Source organism: Argentina silus, assembly GCF_951799395.1.
Source record: "Argentina silus genome assembly, chromosome: 4".
Classification (NCBI taxonomy): Eukaryota; Metazoa; Chordata; class Actinopteri; order Argentiniformes; family Argentinidae; genus Argentina; species Argentina silus.
This window is the reverse complement of record NC_139658.1, coordinates 23,028,251-23,048,345: the sequence shown is the minus strand read 5'-3', so window position 1 is coordinate 23,048,345 and position 20,095 is coordinate 23,028,251. Positions and strand designations below refer to the sequence as shown.

At 51.3% G+C, this 20,095-nt stretch overlaps 2 protein-coding genes across 4 annotated transcripts in view; one reads left to right on the top strand and one right to left on the bottom strand.

Annotated features, from left to right (window-relative positions):
• Positions 1-11,516, top strand: part of trim62.1 (tripartite motif containing 62, tandem duplicate 1) — a 32,040-nt gene extending 20,524 nt beyond the window's left edge. The window contains exons 2-5 of one of the 2 annotated variants that reach the window (XM_083668881.1): positions 1,542-1,637; positions 5,647-5,903; positions 7,303-7,418; positions 10,960-11,516. In XM_083668881.1, coding sequence (XP_083525007.1) covers positions 1,542-1,637; positions 5,647-5,903; positions 7,303-7,418; positions 10,960-11,513 — 1,023 coding nt within the window. In that variant the 3' untranslated portion in view covers positions 11,514-11,516. Of the gene's footprint in view, positions 1-1,541; positions 1,638-5,646; positions 5,973-7,302; positions 7,419-10,959 lie in introns of both variants that reach the window. The other variant, XM_083668880.1, reaches the window with a different exon arrangement.
• Positions 11,517-19,303: 7,787 nt separating this feature from the next.
• Positions 19,304-20,095, bottom strand: part of LOC310803118 (uncharacterized protein) — a 3,520-nt gene continuing 2,728 nt past the window's right edge. The window contains exons 3-4 of one of the 2 annotated variants that reach the window (XR_014554169.1): positions 19,408-20,095; positions 19,304-19,357 (exon numbers count right to left, since the gene is read on the bottom strand). The exon at positions 19,408-20,095 is cut by the window's right edge and continues 667 nt beyond it. Coding sequence is in view for 1 of the 2 variants with exons in the window: in XM_083667776.1 (XP_083523902.1) it covers positions 19,465-20,095 (631 nt within the window). In the remaining variant the exon portion in view is untranslated. Of the gene's footprint in view, positions 19,358-19,400 lie in introns of those variants that run through there. The other variant, XM_083667776.1, reaches the window with a different exon arrangement.

The following is a 20,095-nucleotide window of genomic DNA, read 5'->3' as shown; positions in this document are numbered from 1 at the left end:
TGATTGGTCCTCTGGCTGTGAGAGAGGCCCTTGATTGGTTCTCCGGCTGAGAGGGAGGGACCTTGACCTACCGTAGCAGGCGGGTGGTGCCTTGCAGGGAACCAGAGCCGGCTGACCCTGCTGCTGCTGCTGTCTCTCTTATCATTTAAATGTAGAGTCACGTTCCGTCTGAGTAATGGGGGATGTTTTCTCTAGTCGCTGTGCCCTTGAAAAGATTCTGTTGAGAGCCGCGTTAAAACAAAAACCCACATTTGTCTTTCTCAGATGTTTTTTTTAGCTCATTGTGTAGCCAAGGACAAACGGCATGTTTTAGCACCAAATAAACCACCGTAAGCGAAATGGCATGTCTGATTTTCTGCCATGGGCGTAGATTGATGAACTGAATTTCAAGAATGTTATGCCTACTTTTAAACGAGGCACTTGAGAGCTGTTTCCAAGCTAGTGTGTGTTTTGCTGACGTTGACTTTCTCTACCGGAGGTTTCTGTGGCAGTCGTTGTCCAAGTGGACTGCTGTGTTTGAAACTGACCTTCACGGGTAGCGTCGGGTCCAAGTGCACAGAGCTGCATATGCCCTGATAGTCCTGTTCTCTGCCCTCTCACTTTCCCTGTTCTTACAAACAAAGGCTCGGCTGGGAAGTAGCTCCTGTCATGTTGAATATTGTAGTCACAGTGCGTCAGCGGTGTGTGCCAGGCTCAGGGGACCCGCGCCTGGCTCTGTGCTGCTGTTTGCGACAGCAGGCGGCTCCTCCGACTAGCATCCTCTTTCTGCCTGAGGAAACTCTGAGGAGGTGGCTGAGACGCCCCGGTTCTGCCGGGGGGGGGAGGCCCGGCAAGGGAGAGGAGACCCAGTTTCTCTGATAGGAACCCACCGTCTCCTGAGAGCTCTTTTTCTCTCCGACCCGAAGCGCCCCCCCTTCCCTGCTCCATTTCCTCTCCTCGACCTGACATGGCCTTTGTGTCGACCTACCCCTGCCCGCTGGTCCACCTCAGCCATGACCGCAGCTATGCTATCCTATGTTAATATAGCCCTCCTTAATCAATAAGTCATGAAGGGTGTTTAGCAGGAGAAGATGTCTGTCTGTCTGTGTGTCTGAGACACCTGAACCTCCCTCGGTGGTGCGCTGGGAGTCCAAGGACGACCTTGAGGCGAACTTGGAGCTGGTAGTTTTCCATAGCAACAAGTGGGAGGAAAAGAACTGGTTGCTTGTGTAGATCAAAATCAGATATTTTTTTAGTAAACCCCTAATGAGTCAACAGACCGAATCGAAACGTAATTTGTCAAGTTTGATTTGACGAAATGGATTGAGTGAATCATTGAGCACATTGTGTGATTAGATACATGGCCCATTATATTGCTAATCCACTGCATTAGTGATGGTGAATTACGAACAATGAGGTGTGTGTGTGTGTGTGTGTGTGTGTGTGTGTGTGTGTGTGTGTGTGTGTGTGTGTGTGTGTGTGTGTGTGTGTGTGTGTGTGTGTGTGTGTGTGTGTGTGTGTGTGTGACGAGTCTGATACGCTGTGTTTGTGTTGTCTTGCAGAGGGAGATGAAGGAGCAGCTGGCTACTCTGCAGGACAGTGAGAAAGGCCACACAGAGGCTCTACAGCTGCTGCAGAGACAACTCACTGAGACCAAGGTACTGTTACACTACTCACTAATACTCACTGAGACCAAGGTACTGTTACACTACTCACTAATACTCACTGAGACCAAGGTACTGTTACACTACTCACTAATACTCACTGAGACCAAGGTACTGTTACACTACTCACTGATACTCACTGAGACCAAGGTACTGTTACACTACTCACTAATACTCACTAATACTCACTAATACTCACTGAGACCAAGGTACTGTTACACTACTCACTAATACTCACTAATACTCACTGAGACCAAGGTACTGTTACACTACTCACTAATACTCACTGAGACCAAGGTACTGTTACACTACTCACTAATACTCACTGAGACCAAGGTACTGTTACACTACTCACTAATACTCACTAATACTCACTAATACTCACTAATACTCACTGAGACCAAGGTACTGTTACACTACTCACTAATACTCACTAATACTCACTGAGACCAAGGTACTGTTACACTCTACTCTACTTAACAAGAACATTTAATGTTCAGACTGACCAGACTACCCACTGTTTGCTGCCTCTGCTCCCACCCCAGACTCTCCCAGACTGACAGTGAAATCTCAACAAGCAAATTGGTTTATTGAGCAGCTCTTTAATCTTGACACCTTGTTTAAATCAGCCGAGCGAGAGAAGCCAGTCGATACAGCAGCTTTCCCTCTGCCCCCCCGTCTCTCTTTCCCCCCCCCCCCCTCCCCTCTGCCCCCCCCCCCCCCCATAGCGACGCAGAGCTATCGGAGAAGGAGGCGCTCACTGACAGAGACGCTGTCTGCCAATGGCGATATTTGTCACTCGGGAGCGCACTCCCCCCTCCCTCCTACCCCCCTCCCTCCTCCCCCCTCCCCTCTGTTTACCCAACCGCTGGCCACGGGGCCGGGCTCTGGCTGTCCGCTCCGGTTCTGCACTGCAGGACTTTACACCGGCTCTGTCCCTGGGAAAGGGAAGCCAGAACAGAAACCCTGTCTGGCCCTGGTGCCATCGTCAACGTCATCCTGGCCTCTACTCAAACTGACTGCCAGTCGTGGGTCTTCTAGCCCCACCCACCCCCCCACCCCCCCCCCCCACGTCATAAATCAGCTCATCTCATTAGGTTTGCGTCCGTTTGTCCGAGTGAAGTGCACAGCCTGGAAGAGGACCACGTCCGTGTGACTAAACGGATCTATCTGCTCTGATGCATTTAGGCCACTTTGATGACAATTAACTATCTCTCTCTTTCTCTCTCTCTCTCTCTCTCTCTCTCTCTCTCTCCCTCTCTCTCTCTCTCTCTCTCTCCCTCCCTCTCTCTCTTTCTCTCTCTCTTTCTCTCTCTTTGTTTCCTTGTTTGTGTGTGTGTGTGTGTGTGTGTGTGTGTATGACCTCACGCGAGACTGCCTTTATTGACCAACCAAAACCAAATGAGGTGTCTGTATGAAGAACCCATGCATCCATTTAATTCTATCATGATGTCTACCTTCTTGTAAACACCTAGAACGCTCTGCTCTCTCTCTGAGGAGCCCCTGGGTCTGTTCTCTTACCAGAAACATGGAGGGGTAAATGATGACGCTGGTGGAGGTAGAAATCGGAGGACGGGCTTATTGTAAAGCATGGGATGGAGAATGAGAAATGGTATCAAACGCACGCATCCATGAGCCCGTCCTCCGATTTCTACCTCCACCAGCCTCCCCTGGTTGTGAGGCTGCCTTCCTGCCTTGTTTGTACTGTTATGACTCCCAGTGTCCCCTCAGACTGCAGTTTGTGAGTTAATTGTTTTTAATTGGTTGGTGCTCTGTTTTGAGCCGCGGGCCTGTCGATGTCTGAAGAGCAGACGTTGTGTTGGATTCTCAGACCCAGGGGAGTTCTCCTGATAAGCACATGCTGCTGCTTCTCTCTCTCTTTTTCTCTTTTTCTCTTTTTCTCTCTTTCTCTCTCTCTCTCTGTCTCTCTTTCTTTCTCTCTCCCTCTCTCTTTCTTTCTCTCTCCATCTCTCTTCAACTCTCTCTCTCTATCTCTCTCTCTCCTATCTCACTATCTCTCCTTTCCCATCTCTCTCTCTCTCTCCAAATCTCTTTTTCTCTCCCTTTCCCTCTCCTCTCTCTCTGAGGGCTATAAACACACACACATTCTCTCTCTGTCTCTCCTGTCTCCCCCCCCCCCCTCCCCTCTCTCTGAGGGCTTTAAATACCCACCCTGCTGTCATGATGCCCCAGTGGCCCTGGCTGCCACATCAGTGCTTCAGCACTGCAGCATCTCATCAACCCTCCTCTCCCCTCCCCTCCCTTCCCTGTCACCAACCCTCCCCTCCCTTCCCTGCCCTGTCACCAACCCTCCCCTCCCTTCCCTGCCCTGCCCTGTCACCAACCCTCCCCTCCCTTCCCTGCCCTGCCCTGTCACCAACCCTCCCCTCCCTGCCCTGTCACCAACCCTCCCCTCCCTTCCCTGCCCTGTCACCAGGTGAGGTGAACACGGCCCATCGCGGCCCATCGCAGCGCGGAGCAGAGCAGCCCACCTTAATAACACAAATCCCACGCCTGCAGAGGAGATAAATGATCTTTAATAGGCGTACAGCTCCCACTGGCACAGAGAGAATCTCTATCTGCCCTGGGTTTTTCTGGAGGAACAGCAGAGCCGAAGAACAGCTGAGCAGAGCCATGCTGTTTGATGGAGATGGATCGATTGTAGGCAGGAGCAATAAAAGAATAACAATAAAATAATAATAAATGATAACAATAAAATAATAATACATGATAACAATGAATAATCATACATCATAACAATAAAAGAATAAATAACAATAAAATAATTATTCAGAGAGAGAGAGAGAGTACAGAGATGATGTTTCCTTTGAACACAACCCGACTGTTCCCCTGGGTTGTTCTAAGAACCTTCTAGATCTTCTTCTCCATTGTTGCGTCTCTCTCCGACGCCCCAGCTGTTATCTTGGAGGTGATTCATCTCCTCCGATGTCCGACTCCTTCCCATTTCCCCGCCACAAGTACAAATCAATTCTCACAAGTTCTTTTTCCGCGCCTCTCCACCCAGATCAACAGCCCGGCTCTCTCCCTACAATAACATCCGTTTATCTGCCTGCCCGCCGGCCCTCTAATCACTGCCTTCACGCACAGAACAGACTGTCCTCAGACGACCCCACCAGATCAGGCTTCATAACCATCTCCCTCCCTGTCTTACCAGAGGCCCCCACCGCCATGAAAACAGCAGGACTCGTGACAGTCCTGTAGGGCCTCACATTGCATACTGTACAATCCAGCCTTAAGACGGGCTTTGCACTGTCTCCCACTTCAAAGTCTACGAGACAAAGAGAATAGTTGATGTCTGCATCGATCATGTCGCTGGCTGTTGGGTTTCAGATCACGCGTAAACACCACAGAAGGGATTTGTTGTTCTTTTTTAATCCCTGCCTTTTACTGTGTCAACCAGATGTTAACATCCAACTTAAATCGATGAATGGAACATTTACATAACAGTGAAGTGATTAAAACACGTTGTAATCCCCGGGGATGTTGACTCTCGTCCAATTAAGAGTGCTGAAGCAGGCTATACTGACTGAGACTCTGGTTAACTCGCCAACTGCCAAAGAATTCCGGGAACACTCACCACCCAGAGTGCCAAGTGTTTTATGTGGTATTTACCTAGCAACAACACTTTGATTGGCTACGAAATGAAGGCATTTTTGGTGAATAAAGTCACCCCTTGGCGGCACTCTGGAACGCCGACAATGTGGGCGACTTTGCTCACCCTCGCCACCGAAGGAGTTAAGACATTCTTGATAATTGAGAAGGGATGGTCACAGTTTTGTTTTGACATGTGCAATATAAACTTAAACTCGGTGCTCAGCATTCTCCTCTCACCTAAGTAAACAATGTCTCTCCTCCCTCCCTCCCCCCCTGTTCCAGTGCTTCAAAGGCTTGGCGCTTCCCTCTAACCTAACTAAACAATCTCTCTCTCCCCCCTCCCCCCTCCCCCTTGCATCTCTCCTCCACCCACCCTACCTCCTTCCAGTCGTCCGCCAAGGGTCTTCGCGCCACCATCGGCGAGGCCTTCGAGCGTCTTCAGCGCTTCCTCCGCGAGCGCCAGAAGAGCATGCTGGAGGAGCTGGAGACGGACACGGCGCGCACGCTCTCCGACATCGAGCACAAGATCCAGCGCTACAGCCAGCAGCTGCGCGACGTCAAGGAGGGCATCCAGATCCTGCAGGAGCGGCTCAATGAGACGGGACGCCACGACTTCCTGGAGGGCGTGGCCCTGACCTCCGAGAGGTGCCCTGCTTACTCAGTGCTGGTTACCTCTGCTCTGGGATCAGCTCTCTACCCCAGTCCTAAACATTCGTAAGAGGCGCACTGAGGTTTATTGTTATGTATACCCCCCTAATATACACAACACCTCGTAACGTAGTGTGACCCATTTCTTTTAATGTTATGGTTAGGGGTACTGGTTAGGGGTACTGGTTAGGGTATTGGTTAGGGATACTGGTTAGGGTACTGGTTATGGATACCGGTTAGGGTATTGGTTAGGGGTACTGGTTACGGGTACTGGTTAGGAAACTGGATAGGATACTGGTTAGGGGTACTGGTTATGGATACTGGTTAGGGGTACTGGTTAGGGGTACTGGTTAGGGGTACTGGTTACGGGTACTGGTTACGGGTACGGGTTACGGGTACTGGTTATGGGTAACGTGTTACGGGTACTGGTTATGGGTACGGGTTACGGGTACTGGTTATGGGTACTGGTTAGGGGTACTGGTTACGGGTACGGGTTACGGGTACTGGTTACGGGTACTGGTTAGGAATACTGTCTTGGAGGAAGTACAGAGTTGAGCTAACAAGACTTATCTTGAACAGATTGTTTATCAGGGTCCATATGCGCACAGGCCCTGTTAGGTTGTGTTGATTTCAGGGAACGAGGAGGCTCAGGGGGGATTTAATTGGAATTTAGTTTAGGTTTAGTTGGAAGTGTTTAATCCCTTCTAAAATTTGAGAAAGGATTAATGAAGTGGACTGGGTTTGTTGTGTCTTGATGCGTTCTCACAGCAGATATCCCCTGGAAGGCTTTGACTGAGGCAACAAACCAATACTGTACACATACGTTTGGCTTCACATGACGTTACAAAGCGTTCCAGGAAGTGTACAGGTGGCAGGGAACTCTTAAAAAACAGGCTTGACAGGGTTGGTTTTTTCCTCCCTTGTGACTTTGCCAGGAAATACTATGCAGAGAGCCTTGTTCTCCTGGCATCACTGTCATCACAGTCTCTTGAATTTCAGTGCTCCACTGTTGTCGGACAGATTCTAGTTAGTCTTTAGCTGTGTGAGGTTGTTCAAAGATAGTGGCCACCTCCACTCCACCGCCGCTGTGAACCCAAGGCCACGCGTGGGAGGGAAGGGAACGATTCATGTGGGGGCTGATGCAGTGTAATAGATGGTTTACTCACATTAGAGCTGACCATGTCCTGATCCTGATCTCTGCACAGCACTTGGCCATAGGCATCCAGAGGATGTGAGTCACTTCATTTAACAGCAGAATTACTTTCAAAGAGAAGACACAAGATCAATTACTCAAAGCAATGAAAAGCAGAATGATGATGATGGTGGTGGTGGTGGTGGTGGTGGTGATGATGATGAATGATCGACAGTGACAGGGATCGTCTTTTCTCCCCTGCAGGATAAAAGGAAAGATTCACGAGACCAATCTGACGTATGAAGACTTCCCCACATCCAAGTACATGGGACCGTTGCAGTACACAATATGGAAGTCTCTATTTCAGGATATTTCACCAGGTATGCACCTCCAACCTCCATTACACCACTGTCTCACACAGATTAGCGTTAGTTCAGGCATAGTCTTCGTTCCCAGACAGACTGGTGGACCAACGTGTCTAACTTGGCCTTCATTAAGCCAATAAAAGGTGCATTGAAAACGGATGGCGCATAGCCATTGGCTTCACCTCGCATCAATCATCCCCCCCCCTCCCCCACACACACACACGTTTCTGATTCGGAGCGACACCTCGCGGACCGTGTGATTCGCCGAAATCAAACGATAACAAATACTTTCCTCAGTAAAATTCACTCCCTCTAAGGCCAGGTTTGAGTCGTTGTTATTCCCGGCTGTAGCCTGGGGACGATGTTGGTTCAGGCAGGGCACTTAAAGTCAAACGGCGCAGCTGTCCGTCAGGTGACACGCCAGCTGGCTCGCCCGTGTGCAAAAACAACATCACATGTTCAAGGGACAGAGGCTTAAAGGCAGCCAGGTTTACGCCCCCAGGTTTACGCCCCCAGGTTTACGCCCCCAGGTTTACGCCCCCAGGTTTACGCTCCCAGGTTTACGCCCCCCGGTAACGCGCAACAGAGTGCCTAGGCTGCGCTGGCTGGGAGAGGACGTTTTTTTGTGGTTTCCTCTTGGTGTGGAATGATGATCGTGGGATGATCGTGATCGTTTTTGATACTTTGGTTCAGAAACCGAAGAATTTAGCCATGAGAAAACATACGATGTGAGCTCATCCTGGGTCGGCGTCGCCGGCCGGGATGTTTGTGAGGTTTACAGTAACGCAGGCCGGAGCTGGAGGGCTGAGGTGCCCTTCTGTGTCTGTACAGCTGATGGAGAGCCCTCCTCTCCTCTCCTCTCCTCTCCCCTCCCCTCCCCTCCCCTCCCCTCTCCTCTCCTCTCCTCTCCTCTCCTCTCCCCTCTCCTCTCCTCTCCTCTCCTCTCCTCTCCCCTCTCCTCTCCTCTCCTCTCCCCTCCCTCTCCTCTCCTCTCCTCCATCATCCCACGGCCATCACTCACTCTGAGATGGGGTTATTTAAAATAATGCACCAAGGAATATTTCACTCCTTCAAATCAATTCTCCCGTGTTGGCCGCCTCCTCGTGGGAGAAGGCAGGGCGGTTCCTTGGCTTCCCTTGACTGCGTGCCAAATGGAACAATTGGTTGAGATCCATCACTGGCGGCTGCTACAGTGACAGCACAAAGACATCCCTCCCATCATCTCTCTCTCTACGTGATAGTTTGGGGGGGATTAATAGCAGTCTACCTCTCCTTCTCTCTCTGAACCCACTGCCCTTTTCATTAGTGTTCCCAGCCCGTGCGTGTGCGTGTGTGTGTGTCTGTGTGCGTGCGTGTCTGAGTGTGTGCGTGTGTCTGTTCCTGCGTGCCGTGTCTGTGTGTGTGAGTGACTGCAACGTTTTAATAGATTGATTAGAACAAAACATTGGGCAATGACACTGAGGAGCGGTGTTGAAGACACAGTTCTGCCTGCTGCCCTGGGGCCAGGCCTCCTGTTTACATCAGGACACATAAACACTGAGGAAGGGGCACGTTTGGCAAATTCCTCCTCCCTTGTTCTATTCTAAACCTGCCCTCGGTATGGAGTGGGAGAGAACAAGACTGCATTGTTCTGCCTGAGTTTTCCACCATGACTGAAACCAGTGCTGTTGAGTGGTGGAACAGGCCGCCCTGGAGGAGAGCTGCTATGAGACTCCCTCTCTCCCTCCCTCCCTCTCTCCCTCTCTCCCTCCCTCCCTCTCTCCCTCCCTCCCTCTCTCCATCCCTCCCTCCCCCTCTCTCTCCCTCCCCCTCTCTCCCTCCCTCCCTCCCTCCCTCCCTCCCTGCTCTAACCCACATAATTGTGTGTAGCTCGCTGCCTCCTGCCGGCATGGGGCCAGACTGGGGCCGTGCTCCTCCCATGTCTATAATTACATGACTCCCTCTTTCTCTCTCTCCCTATTTCTCTTCCTCGCCCTCTCCCTCTCTCTCTCTCCTTCTCCCTTTCCCATTCCCTCTCCCTGTCCGTCTCTCTCCCTGTCCCTCTCCCTCCCTTCCTTCCTCTCTCTCCCTCTTTCCCTCTCTCTCTCTCTCTCTCTCCCTCCCTCTCCCTCTCCCTCTCTCCCTCCCTCTCCCTCTCCCTCTCTCTCTCCCTCTTTCCCTCTCTCTCCCCCCCCCCCCCCTCTCTCTCTACAGCGCTATATTTGCATAGCTTTGCATGACATTGCTCCCAGAGCTCAATATCAAACTGTGGAGGGCACTTTGAATACATACTGTAGCCTACTTCTCCTGTTGTTCTTCCTTCTTTTTTTTTTTTAGATCAGGGTTTGTGATTACAAACAAAGTTATTCTCCTGTAGGAAGCTTCAGTCATCACTCATACTCTTCTGTCTTGTTTCATGTCAACATGAGGACAGTAATAAGCAGTTGGCCAATAGGTCGACTCACAAGACAGGATCATTAGTCATCAGTCATCCCGATTACCCTCAAGGCATGACCGTCACGATTCTCTTCCTGATTGGGTCCGGCCGAGCAGTGATTGGCCGAGCAGAACGAGCCCACCTGTCTGTAGGTAATGGGTCGGCAAGTCGGAAGCTCGGAAATACGAGCTCAGAGTGGGAGAAATCCATTTGATTTGTGAGTGGGAAACTCACAGGATCATCCTCGAGCTTAGAGTTTCCGACCTGTAGTTCTCTGACGTCATGTCAACAGAGAGCGTGGCGGGATTTATGGGAGCTTACGCTAAGTGAAGTGGAAAAATAACAACAATGTTTTTCTGAGCTGTTCATGAGATGCAGGAGAAGCGTTTTGGGGAGTTGCAGCGTTGCAGAATTGAAAGTTGTTATGCTTGTATCTGGCTAACGTTAGCCAACACCTGCGGCCGTTCTTGATGTTTTGGAGTTTTCAACCATCAAATCACTTGGATGTTCCGAACTCTGAGGTCTGAGATCACAGGTGGGAATTCAGAGTTTCCAAGTTGGCCGTGAATGCACCATAAACCCACAGAAACTGTTCTGGCACAGGGAAAGATGCAAATGTCAGCCGCCGTCTACCTCCTGCTCAGAACAGAGTGTCCTTGGTTACCGACCAGCCGTCCTGTTGAATAACTTTAAACAGTAACATTTTCAAAATCAATTTAGGCACTTCACCCCACATCACTCCAGTTCACTGACTGGCTGGCTGAGATGAGATGGGATGGGATGGGATGGGATGAGATGAGATGGGATGGGATGCTTGGACGTTTTTACTGCCTCAGCATAAAACTCCCAGGGCAGCGATGATACTGACAACTGGACCACAGACAATGACCCTGCAGTTCTGGAGCCTGTATCAAAGCGAGTTTCTTCATAACAATAATATGTATGTGTTTCTCTCCCTTGGTAAACAGTGTTTAACCACATCCTTCTGTCTGCCAATGTGTTGTTGCTCCGGGCGGCTGCTGTCGTCTCTGATTGCTAACGTCCTCCAGGTTTACCCAGTCCCTCCATGTTAAGTGTGTTCTTCTTCTCTCTCTCCCTCCCTCCCCCACCCCCTCCCCACCCCACCCCCCCAACCTACAGTGCCGGCAGCTCTGACCCTCGACCCCATCACCGCCCACCAGAGACTCATCCTCTCCGACGACTGCACCATCGTCGCCTACGGCAACCTCCACCCCCAGCCCCTGCAGGACTCGCCGCGCCGCTTCGACGTGGAGGTGTCGGTCCTGGGGGCGGAGGGCTTCGGGGGCGGGGTCCACTACTGGGAGGTGATGGTGTCGGAGAAGACCCAGTGGATGATCGGCGTGGCCAACGAGACGGTGAGCCGCAAGGGGAGCATCCAGATCCAGCCCAGCCGCGGCTTCTACTGCATCGTCATGCACGACGGTAACCAGTACAGCGCCTGCACCGAGCCCTGGACCCGCCTCAACGTCAAGAGCAAGCTGGAGAAGGTGGGCGTGTACCTGGACTACGCCAAGGGCCTGCTGGTGTTCTACAACGCCGACGACATGTCCTGGCTGTACACCTACCGGGAGAAGTTCCCCCCCGCCAAGCTGCACCCGTACTTCAGCCCCGGGCAGAGTCACGCCAACGGAAAGAACGTCCAGCCTCTGAGAATCAACACCGTGCGCCTTTAAGAGCCGCCGACCGTGTGGAGGGGGGGGGGGGGGGTTGGGGGGTCGGGGGAGGGTTGACATACTCACCTCCACCACCGCCTGATGAGGGATGATCACCCCGCGATGATCGATCGATAGAAGATTCTCTAAAGACAAAACCAGTTTTTAAAAAAAGGAAATTGAGAAAATGGAGAGGGGAAAAAAAAAGGTTTCGACGGGGTGTATGACAATGTTTTGTTTCTTTCGGTCTGGTGTAAAAGCGTGTGTGTGTGTGTGTGTGTGTGTGTGTGTGTGTGTGTGTGTGTGTGTGTGTGTGTGTGTGTGTGTGTGTGTGTGTGTGTGTGTGTGTGTGTGTGTGTGTGTGTGTGTGTGTGTGTGTGTGTGTGTGTGTGTGTGTCTCGTCGCTTTTCTCACTTCACCTCACTGCTTCCACCTGGGACTACTACAGGGACGCGGTTTGAACTTTGACCTCTCCGATGCTGTGGAGGAGCCTGGGGGGGGGGGGCGGCGGTCTCAACCCAGGGACCCTCTGAGACCATACTCTGCGTTGATGATGATGTACAGTAATCCCACTAAGGGCTTGTGATGTCATCCCTGTGCTGTGACTGTCCCTCCCAAGCACAGACAGATCCGGTTATCTAACCGAACCAAAGGTTCTGTTCTACTGTACGTCCAGGGTCCCAGGCCCACCTTGCACAGGCCCAGGGACTCTTCCCCTCCTCTCCTCTCTCCTCCCCTCTCCTCCTCTCCTCTCCTCTCCGCCCCCCCCCTCCACACCCTTTTCTTCTTCTTGGCTTCGCTCACTCCTGTTTGTGGAAGACCGTGTCTGACGACACACACTGACGACTTCTACACTCCATTTCTTTCTCTGGCGCAGTTCAGCTGTGTGTCTGTGTGTCTGTGTCTGTGTCTGTGTGTGAGAGCTCGTCAAGACTGTCGCTGTGACGGCCTCTCGCAGCCCTTCTGTGCGTCCTTAACTGATGAAAAATGATGTCACAACCACCACCCCCCCCACTCCTCAGGTCACGACCATGTGTCCCTCTCTCTCTCTCTCTCTCTCTCTCTCTCTCTCTCCCCATCGTCATTCTGAGCTCTTGACAAAATGGCCGACGTTCATAATCATGTAAAATGGCAGCCGCGTCGGTCCAGTGACAGTCCATCCAGGTTCACAGACAGACTGACTGACTGAAGCAGTGAAGAGGGTTTGGTTTGTTATCGTCCACTCATATATAATATATATCTGCATTCAGCTGACGCTTTTATCCAAACGACTTACATTTCAGTGAGTGCATACATTTTTCAGTATATATGGTCCCAGCAGGAATCAAACCCACAACCTAAGCGTTGTTAGCGCCATGCTCTACCAACTGAGCCACAGAGGACGACAGTTGGATGTGACTCCTCCTTTCTGTCCTCACACCTTTCCCTCTCCGCCCCCCCCCCCCCTCTCTCTCTACACATCTCTCTACGGTTCCTGTGGTGTCTGTGTGGGTGTTAGGAGGGGGGGGGTGTGGGTGTTAGGAGGGGGGGGGGGGGGGGTGAGGCTGTTAGGAGGGGGGTGTGTGTGTGAGGGTGTTGGGGGGGGGTTAGGGTGTTAGGATGGGGGGGGTGTGAGGGGTGTTAGGAGGGGTGTGTGTGTGTGAGGGTGTTAGGAGGGGGGGGTGTGAGGGTGTTAGGAGGGGGGGGGGTGTGTGAGGGTGTTGGGGGGGGGGGGTGTGAGGGGTGTTGGGGGGGGGGGGGGGGTGTGTGAGGGTGTTGGGGGGGGGGGGGGGTGAGGGTGTTGGGGGGGGGGGGGGGGGTGAGGGTGTTGGGAGGGGGGGGTGAGGGAGTTAGGAGGGGAGGGTGTTAGGAGGGGGGGTGTGTGAGGGTGTTAGGAGGGGAGGGTGTTAGGAGGGGGGGGGGGGTGAGGGTGTTGGGAGGGGGGTGTGTTAGGAGGGGGGGGGGTGAGTGTGTTAGGAGGGGGGGGGGGGGTGTACAACTTGTATGGGCTGCTGCTATGGGAATGGGGGGACTCTGTTGCCTGTTGTTGTACAGATCTCAGATCAAGCCTCACCTTCAACTCTCCTTCTCTCCCTCCACTGGCTTCACCTCCATCTCTCCTTCTCTCCTTCTCTCCATCTCTCCCTTCATGGTCTAGTGGTTTCTGCACTCTTCTCTAAACCTCCAGCATGTTCGATCTTCTCTCTCTCCCCCACTCTCTCCCCTCTCCCTCTCCCTCTCCCTCTCTCCCCTCTCCCTCCCTCTCTCTCTCCCTCTCCCTCTCCCTCTCTCTCTCTCTCTCTCTCCTCTCTCTCTCCCCCTCTCTCTCTCCCTCTCCCTCTCTCTCTCTCTCCTCTCTCTCCCCTCCCTCTCCCTCTCACTCTCTCCCTCTCCCTCTCTCTCTCTCTCTCCCTCTCTCTCCCCTCTCTCTCTCTCTCTACCTGTGCTTGTTTATATCACTTTGTTTTCTGCACTCAAGAACATTCCGGCTTCTTCCACCTCCCTGCTTCCTCCCAGGATGACTCATCATAACGATGTCTTAGGGCTCTCTGGTCGATCAGGATGAACGAACGAACGAATCATAGCATCGGCCCGGGTTACAGGCGGCCAATAGGGACAGAGACCACTTGAAACTTAAACGGCATGACTCGACGCAAATCACTTTCAGCTTAAAAAGTCTGATTTTGACCGGAGGGGGGGGGGGGTGTGTCTTTAAGTGTAGAATGTTTTTGAAATGAATTAATTGTCTATTTCATTCAAAATGTTGTTGGAAAATGCAAAAAAATGAAAAAATGCTATGGACACCAAATGTTTTTCTTTGTTTGAATAATAGTCCGTCTGTATGGATGAAGAACAGATGTGAGGGAAGGGATGTTTACTGTACTTCCATTGTTCTACTGCCCCTGTGCTGTTGGCATCCATAGACGCTGTTGCCACTGCTGTAATGTAAAAATGTGGTCCACTGATGTTCCCTGAGGCTCAGTTATGTGTTGGCTCCTCTGCCCCTTGTGCCTCAAGTGCTCTTGTGAGCCCCTTGTCCTTTAGTCTCTGTAATGAGAACCCCTTGTCCCTTCGCCAAGTCGTGTGTGTGTGTGTGTGTGTGTGTGTGTGTTCGTGCATGAGCGAGCGAGCGTGTGTGTGTGTGCGAGAAAAACAGCGAGAGAAAGATGTCACCTCCCCTTGGTCATTGTTTCTATGTGTGTGTATGTTGTCTGTGTTGTTCATCTTAAAGAGTCAGGGCAGAGCCCTCCTGTGTTGGACGTGACGGTGTGTTCTGCATATGTGCTGTGTCACATGGACCTCTGTGGGGTCTGCTTGAAGCAAGACTGCTCTTATTATTATTGTGGGGTGGTGGGTTACTTGTTATGGTGGTGGTGATAACGATGATGATGATGATTATATCACTTTTATTGATTATAATGATGATGATGATGATGATTGTGTCTTTGGATGATGGCCGCTGAGCGCGCGTCACTGTGCGAGCACCCTCCTGCGTGCTCCGCTGCTAGAGGGTCATGGGAAATGTATTAATGTACAATAAAAGACCGGTACGACCATCGTATCTGTTGAGACGTTGTGATTCCTGACCTTTATGAAGTCCACAGTGCCACGGACTGACCTGTGCTGGTGTAGCAAAGTGCATTAACATTTCAGTCTTGTAAACGTGTCGGTGCGCCCTGAACTTCCTTGACATTATGTTTTGATGTTGTATCTGTCTTTGGAGAGCGGGAAATACTAACTAACCCGGACTGAAGAACAGGGCCAGAGTACAGAACGTACAGTACCCAGGTTCTATAGTAGGCTTTGTAGAAATCATAACCATAGACACGTAAATATGTTCGAGGCGTAGGAAGAGGATTTGTCTCTGCAAGTCATTGCCTGTCACAGGATGCGTGTTCACCAGGGCAGGCTGGTGGAGGTGGGAATCGGAGGACGGCTCATTGTAATGCATACCTCATGCCTACCTACAATTGCAATGCATTACATTAACATGTCCTCTGATGTCTAACCTTCACCAGCCTCCCCTTGTGTGTTCAAGTATATTCAGCGTGGCGGAACATGAGACCATATGAATCTAGCTCTGCCAGCGAGCTAACAGTGTGGGAACACATCAGGGGGAGGCTGGTGGAGGTAGAAATCGGAGGACGGGCTGATTGTAATGCATGGAACGGAATGAGGAATGGTATCAAACACATGGTGATACCATTGATACCATTCCTCATTCCAAGTGTTTGATACCATTCCTCATTCCGTTCCATTCATTACAATGAGCCCGTCCTCCGATTTCTACCTCCACTAGCCTCCCCTGCTACAAACACACATACACACGTGTGTTTGATACCGTTCCTCATTCCGTTCCATTCATTACAATGAGCCCGTCCCCCGATGTCTAACCTTCACCAGCGTCCCCTGGTGTTTTCAAGGTGCACAGCCCAGTGGAGAGGAGCCAGCTCCCAGCTCCCAGCTCTGTGAACCCTGTCTCCTTCACCAGCGTCCCCTGGTGTTTTCAAGGTGCACAGCCCAGTGGAGAGGAGCCAGCTCCCAGCTCCCAGCTCCCAGCTCTGTGAACCCTGTCTCCTCTCCAGCGAGGTGGGAGCCTGTGTGCACTCCCGCTGCTCTTTGTTAGCCTGTCTCCTAGCAGAGGCATCTCTGAACTCCATGAATACCAAGCAGAGAGCAGCCCTGTGATGGATCACACTGTCTGCCTGAGCACAATACACACTCACTGCAGGGGAGGCAACTGCCAGAGATGAGTCCTCCTCCTCACTCACTGTCTACTCATTGTACCGGGGGGGTCGGCGGTGAGGGGGCGGGGTGGGGCGGGGGGGGGGGTGCTCGATAAAGAAGCAGAGAATCGATTTATCATTCATTTTTAATGAAACCATTGTATCACATGGAGATCTGAAGCAGGGCAAAACAGAGGTTAGGACATTGGAGATGTGTGCTGTTGCTTAGAGACCGATTATCCTGTGTGTGTGACATTGTCCAGTGCTAAATTATTAATGCTAATTTCAGGCCGACTGATTGTAGTTGCATCATTATTACCTCTCCGAATGGAGGGGCTGTGGTGATGAAAACTGTGGGCCTTTTGTTCACAGCGGGCCCCCAGGACACAATAGTCATAGTGAAACTTTCCCCCTCATTATCGTCAGTATAGTTTTCTCTCGCTGACGCTCTTGTAATGGAGACGACTTCACCTCAGGAGAAACTGTCCATTAAACGTTGAAAGAGCTCTTTGCCACAAGGACATCCTTATGAGGCACAGGAGGCCGGTGGAGGTGGAAATCGATGGACAGGCTCACTGTAATACACGGAACGGGATGAGGACTGGTATCGAACACGTGTGTAAGTGTCATCTACATCCTCCCATGGTCAATGAATCAATTACATACATTAATTAATGTATTCGTATAGCACTTTTTACATAGACAAATGTCACAAAGTGCTTCACAACAAAAACAATACTAAACAATATAAACAATAAACGCAATATAAACAATATGATGTAACACCAAACCATAGACACCCCCAGGAGTAAGCAAAGGAAAAAACTCCCCAGAGGGGAGAAACATATAGGGCAAGGAAAAACTGCCTGGGAGGAAGAAACCTTGAGAGGAACCAGACTCAAGGGGGCCCCGTGGTTTGAACATAGACCCAGTCTGGAGAACATTTTGCTTATTGCAGTAGCTGTGGCCCAACGTCCACAGGGCAGGTTTGATGCAGTAGTGATGGCTGTGTAAGTTGTTTTCCGTATGAGTCATTTGCCCTGAAGGGGGGTAATTTGAGAACGCAGTGTTGAAAATAAACCGCTTTTAGGTGAAGCATGCAATATCAACCTCCAGCTGTATTGTGATATCACCTTTGTTTAGGGTTGGGAGATAATGCAAATGTAGAGACAAAGAAAACAATATTCTTTGGGTGACCTCTAACACCTCACAGCATGCCTGTGGCAATTATCTTATGATACCTGTCAGGGGAGGCTGGCAGAGGTAGACATCAGAGGACAGGCTCATTGTAATACATGGAATGGAATAAGGAATGGTATCAAACGTGTGTGATACTCAATGATCATTGATAGTCAATGATGGTAGTCTTTTTCATAACTGTTAACAGAACTTACTGAATCGTTGATTAAATACAACTTCCCCGCGGCAGACATTTCCTCTGAATTTCATCATATCCATTTATTTTACATTCATGGCATTTAGCAGATGCCTTTATCCAAAGCGCCTTACAATAAATCTCCTCTGCACTTAACAGTTTGCGTATACCACACACACACACATACACGACACTCGTACGCACGCACACATACGCACACACAGGGGTACACAACAATGGTACGGACATATAGGTAACAGTACGTCTACTCTTACAAACACCAATAAGTCTATCTCCAACTTTAACATATGAATGGCACATTGTCAGTAAGTTCAGCTTGTTCAAGTCTACTCCTCCTATGTCCTGGGTTGAGTCACTGTTGCACAGTGGAAGTACAGTATCTGTCTGTACAGGTCTGAATACTTTGGCAGGAAAGACGCAGGTCTTTCTATCTGCTGTTGACTCTGCAGCAGCGGTCTCTCCCCTCTGGCTATCTCAGAGAGAGCAGGATCATCTCTCCATCCTCCATCTCTTGTTAAAAGAATTCCCTCATCCGTCTCCTGTTTCAATCTACAGAAGAATACACGACATCGTCGCCTGGGAGCGCAAAGGTCTCATATGCGTTCCGCTTGCGGTTGTTGTAGCTCTAGGGCGCCCTCTGGTGGTTGGTGGTGTAATATACATGTATCAGTGTCTCTCCTCACCTCACTCTGTGGAGCCACGTCAACTTGATTCGATTAATAAATATGTCAGCAACGTCAGGCATTTGAGGATGTTTGTACATTTTGTCTAGGTGCCTGTATGAACACGCTGTTTGTGTGTGTTTCATAGGGGGAGGCTGGTGGAGGTAGACATCGGAGGACGTGCTCATTGTAATGCATGGAACGGAATAAGGAATGGTATCAAACACACCATTCCACACCATTTGATACCATTCCTAATTCCATTCCATGCATTTCAATGAGCCCGTCCTCCGATGTCTACCTCCACGGCCTCCCCTGGTGTGTCAATACCTGGAATGTGTTACAGCTCGCAGTGACCAAGCAGAATCAAGATTCCTTCTCAGTGACTCTTAAAAACCACTGAGTTGAGAGATAAGCATTTTATTTTTTTTCAAGCATACACTTCCGCTTGCTTTATATGCAAGTGTCAGAAAGATACTCTATATGCTGTGTCTGACAACAATCTCACGAGATTAATGCCTCTTAATGCTGTATTTTGCTGAATGAATGCTTGAGTGGTTAGCCAGCTAATGATCACCTTGTACCTCTTTGTCTATTGTCTTGCTAGCGAGCCTCAACCTGCCTCCCCAGCAAATCTCAGTGGCTTTCTAGAGATTACTCTGTCTGTGCACTTGAGTGATCAGCCGCCCTCGAGTGAAAGTTCTTCACCACCGATTGTACCGAATCGTTATTGACAGACAGGCCAGCTGTCTGTAGACATGCAACATTAATCAGATGATCCCATCCGATGGCTTAACAATTCAAATCCCTCCCACCGCAGGCCCAGCCCCAGCCCCAGCCCCGGCCCCGGCCCCGGCCCCGGCCCCAGCCCCGGCCCCGGCCCCGGCCCCGGCCCCGGCCCCAGCCCCAGCCCCAGCCCCAGCCCCAGCCCCGGCCCCGGCCCACACACCTCTAGAGCTGTGCTAATTCCTCCCACCACAAGCCCAGCCCCAACCCTGGCCCCAACCCCGGCCCCGGCCCCAACCCCAGCCCCGGCCCCAGCCCCGGCCCACACACCTCTAGAGCTGTGCTAATTCCTCCCACCACAAGCCCAGCCCACACCTCAGTACCCAACCCCAGCCCACACCTCAGTACCCAACCCCAGCCCACACCTCAGTACCCAACCATATCTCTGTCAACTTTGTTTGTTCCAGTTCTCACGGTGGACTTTAGAGTGCATTCACGTTGACAAGGCCACCCTTATCTCTGCTGTGTCTTCTCTGTGGGGTCAGAGGAGATAACTGGGGATAAACACTCCACTCCAGGATCGCCTCTATGCTCCTGATCAGCATAATGTTCACACTGAGATTGAGAGGCAACACGCAGACTGAGAACAAACACACACACCCTGTCATTACAGGTCCATTCCCCCCCGGGCAGGGAAAGCCCCACTCTCCCCCCCGCTCCCCCCACCGGCTCCCCTGGCTGCCGCCACCGGAGTATGTCTGTTGTTCCACCGCGGCGGTGAGAGTCACGCCTCTGCCTCTTCCTGTGCTTTTGTCCCCCCGTCCTCCTCCTCCTCCTCCGTCCACTGCTACAGACAAACACTCCGGGGAAACGGGGGGGACACAATCGCCATGGCGACGCGGCGACAGCTGCGGGTTTTTCCCGGAACATGCGCTGTGAACGCAGCATCTGCTCCGTGTTGTCTCTGGGTCAACAGACTGCGGGGGCGGCGGGGGTGACATCGCTGCTGACGTGGTCCCAGGGTTCACAGACGGCGGAGGCTCGGGGAGCGGGTGAACGAGCGGTTGCATGTCGGTGCCGTGTTTCCGTTGGTGGGTGGTTGTGGTTGTGGGT